General features: G+C 51.6%; 1 protein-coding gene across 2 annotated transcripts in view; it reads left to right on the plus strand.

Annotated features, from left to right (window-relative positions):
• CERKL (CERK like autophagy regulator) overlaps window positions 1-16,913 on the plus strand; it is a 261,424-nt gene that overhangs the window by 175,649 nt on the left and 68,862 nt on the right. Inside the window, exons 9-10 of one of the 2 annotated variants that reach the window (XM_085645188.1) lie at window positions 13,173-13,204; window positions 13,306-13,414. The exons of the other annotated variant lie outside the window; for it this stretch is intronic. Of the exons in view, the coding sequence (XP_085501314.1) occupies window positions 13,173-13,204; window positions 13,306-13,414 (141 nt within the window). The remainder of the gene's footprint in view (window positions 1-13,172; window positions 13,205-13,305; window positions 13,415-16,913) is intronic. 2 annotated transcript variants of the gene reach the window in all.

A 16,913-nucleotide genomic window follows, 5' to 3' on the forward strand; every position in this document is an offset into this window, starting at 1 on the left:
AATGTACAACAGTGTTATTACACTGTTTTGCGATTCCCAATGGGGTAGCAAATTATGAGGCTCATTAATATTAATGAGCCCCTCGCAATTTGCAAGCTCATTGGAAATGCCAGCCCTCCCTGGGATGGTGGCCTGCTGGGCTCAGCAGACCACCATGTCTGGCACTGCTTTTTAATAAAGCATCTTTTTTTTTAACAATGCAGCCCATTTTCCTTAAAGAAAAACGGGATGTATTTTTAAAAAAAAGAATGAAATGTTTTCATTTTATTTTTTAAGGGCAGGCAGTCACAAAGTGGAAGGGGTCTCCTGGTCACCCCTTCCAAATTGCGACTGCATCACCTCCCTCTTGAAGAGGGTGGTAATTTGCGAGTGTTTTGAAACTGCAATTGCGATCACAAAACATTCACACATAGCTTTTCGGACGCACTTAGGAAGGGAACGTCCCTTCCTAATTGCGACCTGTAATTCCTAAATAGCGAGTCATCAAATCAATTGTGACTTGCTATTCAGGAATTGTACATTGCCAACAGTGATTTTGCATGTGCAAACGGGTTTGCAAACCTGTTTGCGCATGCAAAATCACGTCGTACATCTGGCCACAAGTCTCCTACAGCACAACGATGCCCTATGTAATAATATAGCCTTAAAGCCTGCCCTAACTGGCTCTACTGGCCATTAAAGGCCCACTTCAAGGTTAAAAGCCCGAGCCGAATGCGAGGGCCTTTAACAAGGGAGTGGGCTGTTGCAGGCCAGTAGAGCCCACTATGGAAGGCTCTAAGGCTATTAGAACATTCCACCCCTAGAGGGCAGATTGTTCTAATTTGTAAAAACGAAGGCTTCTCGGAGCCCGAGGGGGTTTAAATCCCCTCGGGCTCCGAGAGGCCTCTGTTCACAGCAATAGCTGTGAAATTAAAAAAACATTGGAATGTTACTCTCTGGGCTTCTACAAGCCATTAGAAGCCCGGAGCACTCCATTGTCTTCAAAGGAGCGCTCAACATTCCAATGTTCTAATAAAGGATAAGCAATCTTTGCCACACACTTTCCAAGCTATCCCAGCAACTTTCCAGCAGATAAATATATTTCATTTGGGCTGGAGCAGTAAATGAATAGACACTCCCAATTCTCGCTGTTAACTGTGAGTCAGAGTTAACTTTTCGGGATGGAAATGACTGTCAGACTAAATCGGACAGTCCCTGTAGAGATGAAACTCTGTTAAACAGCGGTACTGGGTTACTGTTCATATTTACATAGTCACGGGCAGCAAGACCAGGAAGTGACATAAACTGAAGAGTGGGTGGCTAGTAAAAGAAACCTAATGGCAAAACCTTAATGCATCTTTGTTTGTCATGTTTGAGCTGATTAACAAGCACGGTTCCGACAAAATTAGGTTTACCAAAACTTCAACACAGTTCCCTATAAATAGTTTCTTGGAGGATCCCGTCTCAGGGAGAGAATAAAGTTTAATATGTAGGAGTTGAAATACCGATGCTTGGATATAAGTGATAAACTTTGCTCCGAAGCTGGGGTTTATCCTCTTGTGCCTGTGGGCGCTGGCAAATATTTAAATATACAGACAAGCTACAGGAGGAAGGCTCAAAGAACGGGGCTATATAGGTGACTTCCGCGGATCCGAGCAGGATGCTACATTTTGTCTCAAATTGCGGTTTTATCCCCATTTTTAGGTCTTGCCTAGGCAGCGCTTTGAGACATGTGTATTTAGGATATGAGCATGAAGCTCCGCCCAGTTTCCACGCATCTTTTTAATCGGTTCCTATCACTGTCCTAGTATAAATGGTGGCTTTCCATTGGTCAATAGGCTTAGTAGCTCCTCCTTAGTACTGCCTTTTCGCTTCTTGTAACCTCCCATGAAGACTCCCCCTGTTACATGTGTTGTTACATGGTATGCTTTAACTCCAGCCTGGGAACACTATTTTTCTTAAACGCCTTTCTCCTGCCTGCTGTTTGCAGGCAAGACGGACATGCTCTCCCATAACGCTTATTTTAGGTCTCGCCTGGCGTTGGCGCGCTGGGCAAGAGATATTGTAAGAGAGTAGATTTGAGAAGGGGACTTGAAGCCCCGCCCCTCATTTTCATTGGCTGGCGTCACCGTTTATGCTATTTTTGGAAATTAGGTTTTTTTATTAATGCCCTTTCGCCTTTTCGTCCGGCCGAAACGGACAGGGTTGTCTGCTTTGCTGCTGTCGCAAAGCAATTGCTTATTTTTATAGGGGCCATCTGTTTTCACTCAGCCCCGTGTTTATTTTTGCATGGCGCTTTCACGATGCAAATATAAACAAGCGGCTGAGTGAAAACAGATGGCAAGCGCTGATGCGATGTAGGGAAATGCGTGGTGTTTAATACGACTTACGATTACATTCCAGCGCCCATGTGCCAGAAAGAGCAATAATGGTAAAAACCTGTATTTCATTTAGCTACATTTGACACTGAGGTATCCAGTACTACACATCTGGGGCTTATTTACTAGCCCCTTGTGCCGTTTTCAGCTCTCTAGTTATTAATGGTATCGACATCCGCAGGGTGAATCAGTTAAAGTGAGACACAAACGTGTGACTTCCGTGTGACAGACATAAATGTGTAATAAGCACGTTATCAGCCTGAGCTATCCTGGTGACTTGACTAACTGAAGCTTCTGTTGTTTGCTGTTATCCACTTTTTGGCACGCGCGTTAAACAGGCTTAAACCCGGCCTCGCCGAGCCCACGCCATCAGTTACAAAGTAAATGTCTCTCAGCGCAAGGGGGCTGGCAGGGCACAGGGGATGTTATGGTTTGTTTTTCTCTGCTGGTGCGATAGATGGAACTGCGTGGTGTTTAATACGACAGGGGAGAACTGAGTCCAGCAGATTACATTCCACCGCCCATGTGTCAGAAAGAGCAATAATGGTAAAAACCGGTATTTCATTTAGCTACATTTTACACTGAAGTATTCAGTACTACACATCTGGGGCTTATTTACTAGCCCCTTGCACCGTTATCAGCTCACTAGTTATTAATGGTATCGACATCCGCAGGGTGAATCGGTTAAACTGAGGCACAAATGTGTGACTTCCGTGTGATAGACATAAATGTGCAGTAAGCACGTTATCAGCCTGAGCTATCCTGGTGATTTGAGTAACTGAAGCTTCTCTGTTGCAATGAACTGTTGGAGCCTAAAAGGGCCTTAGTCTGGAATCTATCTCGAACTCAGTATCTTGGGGGTAGTGGAATGAATGAAAGATGGGGCATACTTAGTGGGGAAAAATTGTGGGAACCTCTCATTGCTTCTTTTAGTTCTAAGTATGGAGAAAATGAGCTGCAAACACCTTTAACACGGCAGAAATCTCAGTGGCTTTCTCGAGCCATGTAACTTCCTTCGCGCAATAAATACACTCCATGTTGTATGTTAGCGTAAAAGGCCATTTATTAGGACAAGATTGACAACACAATACTTTAACCAAAAACATAATTAAACTTATAACACTTATAAACAATTCCACACCTCAAACCTTTCATCCACCATCCATTCCCGCACTCCTGTTACTCTCTACCCGTTTCACCCTGCAACCTCCTCCCTCATTCCATTTACTTCCTCACTTAGCTTTCAACCTCCTCTCCATCATCACCAGCCATCACACTAATGCATCCCGCACCCCCATCATGCACCTATATCCCCCTCCCCCGAGGGGGGAGTATGCCTGTCATTGACTACCCACCCCTCCAAAATAATGCCAACCCGGGAACCCCCGTAGGGCGGTTACCTGCCCCCTTTCTGTAGTGCACCTTTCGCCCCTCAGTCCCTGCGACACCAAATGGATTTGTTCCACAACTTTCTAATGACATCCCTCATCTCCATCATATAATAAGCGTTGCCCATCTGTGAAAGGTGCACTCCATCATCACGAAACAGCAATGGCTCTTCCAGCCGCAACCCTACATGCGCAATCACCTTAATGCCCCTTGTACTGCAAAAAACTCTCATAGCCCTGTTAAGCTTCCTACGGGCCTTCTCAACAGCGGCTGGCTTCAGAGCCCCTCTCCAAACTTTCTGCGGCACAAATTCAGTCCAAACAGTGCACGTGCCTGCGAGATTGCTCTTCATGACCTCCAAATTCCTTTGCATCAAATGTAAAAGAGCCAGACCTGACAGCCTGGTTAAGACATTCTCGCCCAGGTGCAACACCAACGTATCCGGACAGCCTCTTTGAGAGATCATTTTCGTCAGCCAGGGCAGCAATGCTCCCCAGCGCATCCCTCCTTTTCCCCGCCAATGCACCTCATGATGGCTGCTTCTGAGACCCAGGTTACGGCTGTGAACCTGCCGATCTGCATACTTCGCTGCCCAATGTTCAAAGGAATGCCCAACGATCCAGGTGACCGTTTTGGTCCCTGAGCCCTCCACGCAACCTTTGATAAGGAAACAAGTGTTAGTGCACTAAAAACACAGTGACTCCCCCTTGAGCCCCAGAAACCAGCACCTCCCAATGCCAACCCTTACTCATTTGAGCACATAGCGTTCGCAGCACCTTGACCGTCACCGCCCGATCTGACGTGTCCTGTCCCAAGACCTCCCCAGGCACGCCGCCGCGCCAATGCGGAAGGAATGAGTACCGAACCTAGCAGGATCCCTACCCAAGCGCTTCAAAGCCATCCGCAGCACTGCCAACAACTGAAAAGCCGTCAAGCGCTCCTGTGAACCATGACAAAAAATCTCACCCGATGCCCATCGTAGGAAAACGTGCCATTCTTGCACCAGACACGCCCCCAAACAGCCACTTTTACTCAACCATACCAACTTTCCTCTCCCAGCCAGGTCAGTTTTAGAACGTCCCAGCCAAATGCCCAGACGCGCCCCATCCATTCGCACCTCATCATACAGTTTCCCAGCCTTCCCTCTCGTACCCACCAACTCCGAGACCCGAAAAGCCCCAAAAAACATCCACACCATGCACAAACGAAACACTGAGACCTCGTAATCATCATAGCAACAGTTGGGCATCTCAGTCAACAAACTCTGTAACAAATCCAAGGTAATCGCCTCCCTAGAAGCCCCCCTCCGTGCCCTCCCTCCACTCCCGTCCCCAACCTCTCAACATCTTACTCAGTAACTCATCCTTAGCAGAATCAAAACCCATATAGAAAGAAATCCCAGCCTGTAGCTGTACCTCGTAGAGTCTGCTATGGAGTTTTCGACCAGGCCCACCCCTCTCACTCCCCCCCCCCCCAGGCCCAGATGCCGTCCGGCAGCTCTGTCTTGCAAGCATCCGCTCCCAGGGCCAAACGTCAGAAACACTGCCACTGCGAACGAGACATTGCATCCGCAGTGTCATTGCTTGCACCTACCTGGAACATGTTTTGCGCTGAAGATTACATTCAGATGCAGGCATTGCAGCATAAAACTTTGCAACAATCGCAAAACCCTGCAAGTCCCTCGCCTTCTGCTTATTCACCAGTTCCACAACTGTCATGTTGTCGACATGGAACAGCACAGACCTGTTATGAAATTCCGACAAAAATGACCCCTTCAAACTGCATCCCCAGTAACCAGAAATCCGCGGGGTGTATGGGAAGGAGGCGAAAGGCTGATTTCACATCACATTTGGCCATCTCTGCCACCACTCCCGCACAACTGCACTAGGCAGACCGTATCGTCCACAGAAGCATACAGCACCCTTGAATCCTCCACGGAAATGAAGTCGTTAGCGGACCTTCCTTCCGGCCAATAGAGATGGTGAATCAATCTAAATTCTCCTGGCTCCTTCTTAGGGACCACCCCCAGGGGCGATATAATCAGTTCTTCCATGGGCCAACATTCATATGGGCCCGCTGTCCTCACTTCCTCCACCTCTTTCCTCAACTTACCTGCAACTACTTCTGGCAACTCCTTGGCTGACCTCAAATTCTCCACCCACCTCCATTCCCGGGGGCCTTGGTAACCCACCCAAAAACCTTCCGTAAAACCCCATTGAAGCCGCAACGCAGCCTCTCTATCTGGGTACACTGAGAGCCACGGACCCATGGCCCCAACCCTAACTGGGGTAGGAGCCCTTTGGCCCAGACTGTCCTCTGACCTTCATTGCCTGCCACTGCTTGGATGGTGTGGTCAACGTAAAACACTGTGTGAGTGGGTGGCGTCCCCCACATTTCGAGCATTCGTGCTTGAATTTGCAGGGGTACCTGGTGCAGAAGTCTTTGTTGAAATTCCAACAAGCTCCCGTGGTACTTCCACTTGGCTTCGGTGATGGACCCGCACTCCCTGGGTGACCAATGTGTCCTCCCGCCCCTGCCTGGGCGGGACGCATCGAAAAAGACCGATACATCACCGGCAGGCCACAGGCCGTTTGTGTGGATGCGGACAACTGCGTGGACGACATCCACTGCATCCACAACTCCTGGTCCACCTCCCCCCACGGCTTGTCAGAATTGACACTAATCCTAGCTCTGAACTCCTCGTCATAACTGAGCCATGCAAAACCACAAAAATTAATCCGTGCTTTCCAGATGATATCCATGTATTTCAGTAACGCTATCGCCCTATCTAGATGCTTCTCGCAATATATGCTGGCATAAATAAGAAAAGCGGAGGTCCAATTTTCCATGTTGACTGGCACCCGTGGCCTCCTTGTTAGTTCCCACTCTTCCCCTTGGAACCCTCCTTGGCCTGAAACTCTCTATGTAGCAGTTTAAATACGTCCACATATTCATGCTTCCAAATCCTGGTCCTAGTCTTTTCCGACAAATGAGACCTCAACGGCATAGCCAAACCCATGTACGGAAGCTTCTTATGATGTTTGTCATCGCCCTTGTCCTCCTTCCCCTCCTGCCCATCAGTCTTGTCCATCTGGACGCTTGCCACCACTAACTGCTTCACCCCAGGCACCTTGACTCCCACCGGAGGCGCTACTGCTGCGCTGGCTGGTGCTCCCGTGTCCCTCACTGACCCCTCCCCCACATCCACCAACCGGCAGGCTTTCGTCCACCCACCTTTGGGCCAAGGTCCCAAGCGGCCCACCAATCACCCTCACCTGACAAGCTAGCGTGTGTCTCCCAGTCCTTGCCTTTGGCGCCAACCTTCTTCTGGCTCGCCGTCTTGCTCCTGCTGTTACTGGCTGGTGGCACCTGTAAGACACCAGCTTTTCCTGTTGCCGTCCCTGATGGGTCTGAGGTGACCCGCGTCCATTCTTCCTCCTCACGCACTTCCATCTCTTCTAACTCATCGCTCTCTTCATCATAATCCAGTTGCAAATCTGCTTCCACCTCAGCAGGCGCCCACAACACCTCACGTACCGCTCTCTTCACGCCTTTCTCTTTCACTCCAGGCACACCACTATCCTCCGCCGCTGCTGCTGTTGTTGCCCGATCCCTCGGTGGAGGGCAGGCCGCCGCTGACCCCCCTACTGCTTCTCGCCGGCGTCTTGGAGCTGTATTGCGCCCCACCGACCCACCCACATGTCTGTCTACCAGCTTCTACCGCTGGTTTGTGCCCCCACCCAGGCTGCTCCAACCTGGGGGGGAGGCCCCAGCACCATCGGGTCTCTGCGCTGTCTCGGCTGTCCCTAACACTGTCATGGGGTGCTTCCTCTCCTCCACCCACACCCACTTGCCTACCTGACCCTTGGCCCCAGCTCCCAGCTCCACCCAGGCCTCCTCCTCCTCTGAAGTGGGTGTAGGGGGTCCTTCTACCTCACCGGCACCCCCAATTCCCCCTCCCTGGTGGCCCAGAGGTCCTGCCACTTCTGTTCAGTCTCCTGGATCAACCTACGCTGATCCCTTATCTTTTCCTCAAGGGACATGCCACTCCACCTAGGCAATACCGGCGATGAAAGCTGGCCTGCCCTGTCCAGCTCCCTAGACTTGGCACACACTGCTCCCCCCATACCCCGTTTGAACCCAGGCTGGGGAATAGCAATGGGGGCGCTTCCCCCTCCCCTTGTCATCGTGACTCCTCCCCCCCAGGTAAGGTCGATGGGAGCATCGTCCGAGCGCCCCTCATCCCCGTCCTGACCTTCACTGCCGGATAATTGCAGGGCAAAGTCATCAGCCACAGGTTCCCTCCACTCATCCCCCTCCTCACCCTCCGAAGCCGCCTCATAATTCAAAACAGGCCCAGCGGCTGGCCGGGCCTGCTCCCGCAGGGCCTGGCCCCTCCCCTGCCCCGGGGGACACCCAGGCTGTGCTGCCAATTCAATGCAAGGACGTGCCAGGAATTCCTCCCCCCGCCCCTCCCAGAGTCACAGGCTGTGTGGACGCGTTCTCAATAACACGCACAGGCAGGCTCCTGCGCCGGCCCCTGCGCTTCCCCGGCTCCGGTTTGACCAGGCCCCGCCACTACCCGGCATACCTTTTTTGGGCAGTGGTGGCTCATCCATACACGACACCACTGCTGCAGCGACCCCTGCCGACGCAGACCTATGGGTGCGGGCCATTCCCACCCATGCCTGGTCGAGGACGCCAGGTCTCAGGAGGTCTGCGCTGCCCGCCCGTCCCAGCACCTGCAGAGCGGCCCGGACCGCCTCCGCATCGGGCACCTCCATAGCAGGCCGCAAAACCGGTGAGTGATGGCAAAACGGGTTAGGGGCTGCCTAAACACAGGTCCTGCAAAGCGGACTCCACACAGCTATACCCGCTAGCCTACCCCACACTAATCGACTGATTGGGCCTGCTAACCACTACAAACTGCCCTGTTCCTCTCTACCTACTCTCCAAAATTCCTAACAACCCTTCCCCAATGGCGCTGGGATGCAGGAAGAGGCTGAAACCACCTCTCCTGTCCCCTTTAACCCTTTGGCCTAAACCCCACCCCTAGCCCAACCCCCTGACCCCGCTACACCTAGTCCTTCCTTTCAATGTGCAAACACCCCGGGGGAAGACTGGTCTGTTGACCCTACTTCCCCCGGGGGCCGGCATTTGCGTGGCCACTTATGTGGATCTGTTACTCTGCGAGCATGTGTGTTCTCTGTGCGTGTTTCTGTTTGTATTTCTTTGCTTCTTTCTGTGTCTGTTTATGCTTGCCTGCGTTTCCCATTTTCTGGTTCTCCAGCGCCACAAGGTCATAGGAATAGAGCTATGCAAACATCATCACTCCATTGCATGGAAGAAAGCAAAAGGTAAACAAATATTGTCATTTTCAACGCCAAGAGCTCTAACTCTTGCAAATGCGAGACCTATTGCATTGCAAATGCTTGTTTTGTTATTTAACTAGTGCAGAACACCTCAGTTGGAATAATGGCTGCCGCGCTTTTCTTTTGTTCTTGGTTTTCATTTTCATTTTTGACAGCACACCATGCCATGCTTTTCACTTTAATAGTAGCGCTTAATATGTAAAATTCTGGCCGCTTTTGTATTCTTATGCACAGCTCTCCTCAAACAACATTAGAAACACTGATTTCTTACTTTTTAACAGCGCCCCATACCGTGCTTTCACTTTTATAGTTGAGAACGCACTGTCCCCGGACTCACGACACCCCCTCTCCCTGCCCTCACTACTCAGCCGCAGAAGCCAGGAGCAGCAGTGCCACCCAGTCACACACGACATCTTGCAGGGAGACGAGCGGTCAGCAACTGCAAGGTAACTGGAACGGGATCATCTAAATGCCCTTTAAATGCAGCTTGGGCACATGAAGAAGCGTTTCTTCAGGTTGCATTCCAACCTCCATAATTGATCACAAAACTAGCCCAAAGGCCGTGTTTCCAAATAGAACAGCGTTTTCATTTTCATTCATCTCGAATCAGAAAGGCACAACAACAACATGCCCTCAGATATCATTCATACATACGAGTGTGCTTCCCTTGTGGTAATATTTTGATATAAAGTGATGAGCATTATATGGGCAGGCACTCGAAAAACCACGCGCAGGCAGTAAATAAACATCCATATCGTTAGCTGAGAAGCCAAAGTCACCCCCGCCCCAACACCTGAAATTGCTTTGCAATTAGGTACCGACTGCAACGAAAATGAAAAGTAAATATCCCATGTAGAACCTGCCGATATGCAAAACAAGCAGCTGCTAAACCTGGGGCAGTATTAAGGTACCTACACGCTACTGCTCTCTGCCGTGCCTTATGGAATCTAGATGCATTCTGTGACGTGGCAATAAACAAATCATGTGTAAAATGTCCAAGTTGTGCCTGCGAAATTGTGGCTGTTGCGCGCCTCCTCTTTTTCTCTCCTTCCTGCCAACTGATGTGCGGTCTCCTGGAGAAGCATGGAATGTTGCAAGGACGGAATTAAAATGCACGCTTGTGACAAATGCCTCACCTACCCCTCCCCCCCCCATTCCTAACACCTGCAGTGTCCGTGCATGGACACGTTCTAGTGTTCGAACCCTGTGTCATACACTGTACACCCACCCACCACCGACGTCACTGTGTCAGGTGACGAGGTCAATAAAGGGGCCGAGCGCACGTGCTTGTGGCGATTCCCACTACCCCTATCTATGTGTCTGGTGCCAGTCCTTCCACCCAGCATGAGGGCCTAGTGCCCAACATTACACTGGCGACGAGGGGGCTGTGCCCTGGCGTGCAGCAGCCCAGCTAAAATGAAGGGGGGGGAGAGACCTGCCTGCGTGACGGCCCCCCCAGCAGGCCAGAACGGCGCCTGATCGCCGCAGGGCGTGGGAAGAGCTCGGGCGTGAGCGGTGACCGGGAGCCCACCCCGCACCGCCGCGAAGACCTGCGGGCGTGTAAGCCACCCAGAGTGAAGGCGAGGAGGTCGGGTGCCCACCCCGACCCCGTCGAGCCTGCCGCCGTGCCCGGTGGTAAAGAGCGGACCGATCGGAGCCCACCCGCATCGGCCGCGACCCGGCAAGTGGCGTGAACCACGCGGAGCCCACCCGCGTGGAAAGAAGAGACCCGCCGGCCGAAGGTGAGGAGCCGCGCGAGGAAGCCAGCGGGAGCCCACCCCGTGCCTTCATCCGCCACAGACCGCAACGGCAAGCACTGAGTGACCCCTGAGCAGCGGGAGCCCACCCCGCGCTGAAGAACCTGGTGTGTACCCTCCGGCACGAAGGAAGCCCCTGACGGGTGAAGAGTGAGGCGGTGGGGTGGAGACGAGAGGGAAACTCCCCGGGGCGGAGGAAGCGGAAATGAAGAGCGGAGCCCACCCGCAGCCGCAGCACCACACCGAGATCCCGTCTCCTCCGCCCGCTCCCCGCGCAGAATGCAAGCCGAGTGAGGCTGCGGGGGCGGGGGAAAGCGATGAGGAGACAGCGCGCGGCCCGGGCCGTATAAACTACGGGAACCAGCGGGTGCCTACCCCGCGTAGGGACGAACATGTCGGCACCCCCTCCCTGCCGCGCGAAGACTGCAGGAAGCTGCCGCGGGCAGGGAGGGCGATCGTGTAAACTAATGATGGCCAGCGGCGCAGTGAGGCGCGAGTGCAGGGGAGCGCAGTGAAGCACGAGGTGCCCCGAGGCGGGAAGATTCAACCGGCACTGGAAGCGTAAAGGCCTGCGGGGGGGGGGCCAGAAGGGGTTTTAAAGGGTATATTGAGGCAACGTGGCTCACGGTGCAAAGCGGAGCCCTCCCACAGCCCGACCTCCCTCCCCACGCAAGGCCAAGGTGGAGTGTGCCCCCCCTGCACAGCCCGGCGATCAACAAACAAAGGAAATAAATGTAAAGAGACTTACCTGCTGTTTGGCGGTGTCCTGCTCCCGGTGTAAAGTAACACTGCCATCTAGTGGCCGTTTCCAGCAACTGCACTGGAAGAAATGTGTACAACAGGCTCAAAGTCTGAAACCAAGGGGAAGCCATGGAGGCAGACGACAGTGTGCCAGAGGGATGCAGCGCCATCCCACAGCAAGACAAGGAGGAAGAAAAAGGGTCAAGCCACATCCACCCCAGCGAGGATTGCGCTGTCGCCGCATCAAGTGGAGTGAACCCTCGAGAGAGCTAAGGGACTCAGCGCAGATGTACCCCGGATGCGGAAGGTACACAGCAGCGCCTACAAGAGAGGAACTACACTGAAGAAGATGTGCGCAGCAAGTATCCAACGACACTGAAGGGTAAGGATGCAGAGGACACACCCAGTGGCGCCAAGAAGCCACCACAACCAGAGATCACACAGTGCAAGGAGCAACGCTACACTGAAGATGTACCACGACGGTACGAAGATGAGCAAGCACCAGCGCCTGACAAGGCAGCAAACACAGGTAGTCACACGACGTGACGCACCTCGTGAACACAGGTAGTCACGCGACGTGACGCACCTCGTGAAGCCGACCAGCCAAATGGTCGCACCACAAAGCCAACCTGCCAGGGGTTGCGAAAGGAGGTGACCGACGCACGGGTCAGAGTGAATAATCACACCAACCAGTGACCAGCCAGGTGGTCAACACACATAAGCCAACCCGCCAGGGGTTGCAAAAGGAGGTGACCAACGCAAGGGTCAGTGAAACTACGAAACAAAGGTCTGATGAAAGACCGAAGGTATCCTGCCAGAGATCGGCAGAATGGACCGTCAAGTGGTCCGAGAAGTTCAAGAATGAAGAGGACCAAGAGTATGCCCATAGCCCGAGTGCCCGCCTTACCAATTCGACCCTGTAACAGCGGTGTCACCATCCAAGAAGTTCCTCCGTTCGGCCAGCTCAACCTCCTTGCTTATAATCCTAATGTAGCGTGCAAGAAATCAATCAATAGTAGAAGTCTGATTCGTATTGGTATTATTACCAGTTGACATACCTGCAGGTTTACTCTTGTCCACACTTAAAACCTTCCCGGGGGCCGGATGAAAGTAGGGTGGCCCAGCACGGCATCTTTGGGTGGTGATGGGAGCGCAACATTTCACTGGTTTCTCCGCTATTGGAAATTACCTGAACCCTGTTGTGGTGAGTCCAACACTGCGATATCCTTTAATGAAGATTGAATTGCCGGAAACAGTCAATATTTATAAATTTGTCACATAGATAGCCCCATGCTAACATTTGCATTGAGAAGGAACTTGTTAGGGTGGGAGTTGGATGGATGGGACAGTTAGTTTTGGGGAGAGGGATGGGGAAGTACTTTATCAAACTCAGAAGATTTTGGCAACTATGTTATTCTGTATTGTATTCCATTTTGATACACACTTCAGTGGTGGTTGGTTCTTGTTTCTCTCTGCGGATAGCCAATAAAGATATTAAAAGATACAATTAACATTAAGTGCAGATGTCTCTAACATGAAAATGTTTCTGTCCCCAGAAACAAAAAGAATGAACAAATTCACAAACGTGGTAAGTTTTTTTAAAGTAACATTAAATGTAACCTAGTCTTGATAATTATTTGTTACTTACATTGTTGCATGCAGTTGATATTATTTACCGTTTTGATGCAGACAATGCTGAACAGTGGCAGAGTATGAAGGGGCATTTCCTGAATGTCAGTATTATGGCAATCCCTTGTTTATGTTCAATGGCACCACGAGGACTGGCCCCCAACACCAAGTACGTCTGACTTCATTCAAACCAGTATTCTTGTATTTGTGTACTGATGTTATTAGGTAAATGCTTGGTCATTTCCAAAATTCTTGTCTGGATTGATCATGGGCTTCTATGCTGGAAATGGGTTCAATATAAACACAAATTCCAAGTGGCTGTAATCTGTTATTGTGTCAGCAGGATCAGTGAGCTTGTTTTGTTACCTTGCCTATGTGGAAATTACTACTGGGCTCAAAACTTGTGAATAATATTTTAAAAGTCGTAATTTTTGTTTCGAATTTTACCCTACATGTACCATACATCAATACCTCAGCCCCACCTTTTTTACTATTATAGCTTACTACATTGGGCACTGGATGAATGTTTTCTTACTCCAACACCAGTATAATAATCTACTTCTGTTGATTTGCTTTAATGTAGCAACCAGGTCAATGCTTTTATGGTGGAGATCTTTTTAAATTATGGGATTCCATCATTTTCCTGTGATTTTTCAGAAACCTGATATTTCTGTCCTATCTAAAATGTCTCCATATAATTTTCAACTGTAGGCAAAAACACTTGCCTGTGGCCGGGTGTGGGTTTCAGTGACCACCGGTGTCCTCCTGATAATGGAATTTGATGCCTTATTTCTAAGCTATCTGACACATTTTAACAGTACCACCAGATGCATGATCTATCACTCCATGCATGTATGGAACACCAGTACTGTGTACACATGTGCAATAGGGAAACAGGTTTAAATGAGGGTATTCGGGGCGTGGCCAATATGGCGGGCTGCTAGGACATCTTTCCCGATCTCTCAGAGCCACCGCGAACACAAACACCTGAATTAGCCCGCCGGTACCTCGCCTACGACCACAAAATGGTGCCACTGCCTGTGGGGAATGGGGCGCCTGCGGGGAGATGGCAAACATGACCAAGCATGACGCAGCACCGTGACCTGTCAGCCAAGCAGAGTGAGAGGCCTCCAGACTCGGGTGTGGCCTGCTGCTTGGTGACAGGGCACGCCCGGCTTCCGCGGCCCCCGCCGGACATCAGAAAGCCAACAACCTGCGGGTGAGGACACTGGCGGCCACAGCAGCACTTGGGACATGAAGAGTACCCCCCCCCCACACTGCTTGGTCTTCTACACCGGGGGTGGCACATGGCCCATGCGGCCTGCCCCGCTCGCGGCGGACATTCGGAACTGATGGAGGTCCCATGCTGTTGAGGCCCCGCCTTGGCTTCCTGCAATGGTGATACTTCCATGCAACAAAAACGGGCCCTGATATGTTGAAGACAATAGGGACCCCAATCAAGAGGCGGAGCCACTAAGAAACTTAGTACCGGTGTAAGGATGGTCACTCCTGGACCCCTCCTTAGAGACTAATCGTGCGGTTGCTCACTGGGCCCGGTCACTCGCTGCAGGCACCCATCCTAACACTGCACACATGAAGTGGGGAGGCAGTCTGGCTGTGAGCGAGCCGCTATTGCCTCGTTGCCCAGCCATAGGAAGCTCGCTAGAGGCACTGCGAGGCCCGAGGGAATACAAGACGTGGATGACCAGATAGTGCACCCCCCCTTCCAGGATCTACTTGACTCCCTGAGCAAGCGGGCCCCAAAGCGCTTAAGGAGCTCCTAAGGTCTGGCGGAACTTCTCACGCCAGGGCTGAGGGGGCCCTGACCCGCTCTGAAGGCCCATGAAGGGTGGACACTAGCCTGGCGAAGCCCACCCATCGCCTGTGGCCCTGTTGCAGATCTACAAAGAAGACACCATCTCTACCTGATCTGGAAGATCCTTTCCACCACGCACTCCGGCCCCTCCACTCAAAGGGGGAAGTTGAAGCGAAAGGGTTCCTGGGGACCAGCCCGGGTGTGGGAACGGCTCCTCCAGCGGAGCCTTCATATGACTCAGCAACATGGCAGTAAACAGAGCTAAGTAGGACCGCTCCCTAAAAGAGATGTTTGGCAAGCAGAGGAGCACTGCTCCCGAGGACAGACAAGCAGCATTGGGCTGCGATTCTAGAACGGACCCCGATGATGGGGAGGGTCCAGTAACCAAGGCCTTTCTGGAGTCACTATTCACCTCCCTGCGTGGAGACCTACAGACCATGAAATCACTTAATCTCCCCGTGCCTAAAAAAAATAAATGTGTCCTTGTGTAATGCACCTGATGTTCATGTAAAGCGCTCTGATACCTGATACCTTTGGGTCAAGTTTGTGTATATAAAACTCCTCCCCCCCCCCAAAATAGCAGAGTTGGTGGTGGATCTCCGGGAAGTTTGGCAAGACATCGAGGAGGTGGGCGATAGGTTGACCGCTCTGAAGGACAAAGAAACAAGCGGGGAAGAGGAACTGGAGTGGCTGCAGCAGGTGGTCCTGAGACTCAAGGAACAACATCTGGACCTCCAGTCACACAGCGAGGACTTTTTGAATCGATCAAGACAGAACAATATCCGCATTAGGGGGTGCCATCGAAAGCGGAGGGGTCTAACCTCCGAGAATATGTCACAGACCTTTTTTGCCATATCCTGGGGCAAACAGATAAGACCGCTGTGCAGTTGGACCGGGTATATCGGATAGGACCCTCTAGGGCTGGAAACGGCCCCCCGTGGACATCCTGGTATGCAAGCATAATTTAAAAAAAAAAAAGACATCCTCAAGAAAGCACGAGAAGCCCATCCGATCCAGTTCTAAGGCCACTTGTCAGTGCTATACCAGGATCTCTCACAGATCACCTTACAGAAACGCAGAGACTTCCGCCCAGTCACAGAACATCTACGAAAAGTCACCATCCCTTACTCATGGGGCCAACCTTTTCACATTATCTTCCACCTTGAAGGAACTCTCCACCAGATCAGATCCTTCAAGAAGGCCTGCGCCCTGCTTCAAATTGACACACTGGATGGCATTCAGAAGTGGCCCTCTTCCCCCAGCAGTACACATTGAAACAACAGATATGGCGGCAGGTCAAGAACACCCGGATCAGAACAAAACCGGACCCGGGCACCATCTGTAAAGATTGACAGGCGGTCCTGCAAGTGCTATCAGCAGAATCTGCCCTCTCGGAGGAGTTTTGAGACCTCGGCGGACTGGCTAAAGCTGTTCATGGAGGATGGCCTTGTGGTAACTATGGCGGAAGCGGGGGGACCAGGAGATTGCAGGCATATCCCTCCTCCGCCCTGCCCATTGGAGTCCACAATACCAGGAGGCACTCCCCTTCTGCAGAGATACATCATGTATGGTCACTGACCACCCCAACCAAGCAGAACAGACAAACTTTGTTATAAGATATTATTATCTATGTCACCTATATTTAGTTCAAGGGTATCTTTCTGTCTTCTCTCGTTACCTTCTCCTCCACACCATTCTCCTCACCCAACGATTGCCACCACCTCCCTCATCTCATTAGAGCACTGCAATTTAAGCGGTTTTGCCGGCGCTTTGTACCCCACAGCCATATGACACAGTCTTTGCATATTCTAAGCCTCAATGTCCGAGGCCTCAATAGCCCAGTAAAGCACCA

Source organism: Triturus cristatus, chromosome 3_1 (assembly GCF_964204655.1).
Source record: "Triturus cristatus chromosome 3_1, aTriCri1.1, whole genome shotgun sequence".
Classification (NCBI taxonomy): domain Eukaryota; kingdom Metazoa; phylum Chordata; class Amphibia; order Caudata; family Salamandridae; genus Triturus; species Triturus cristatus.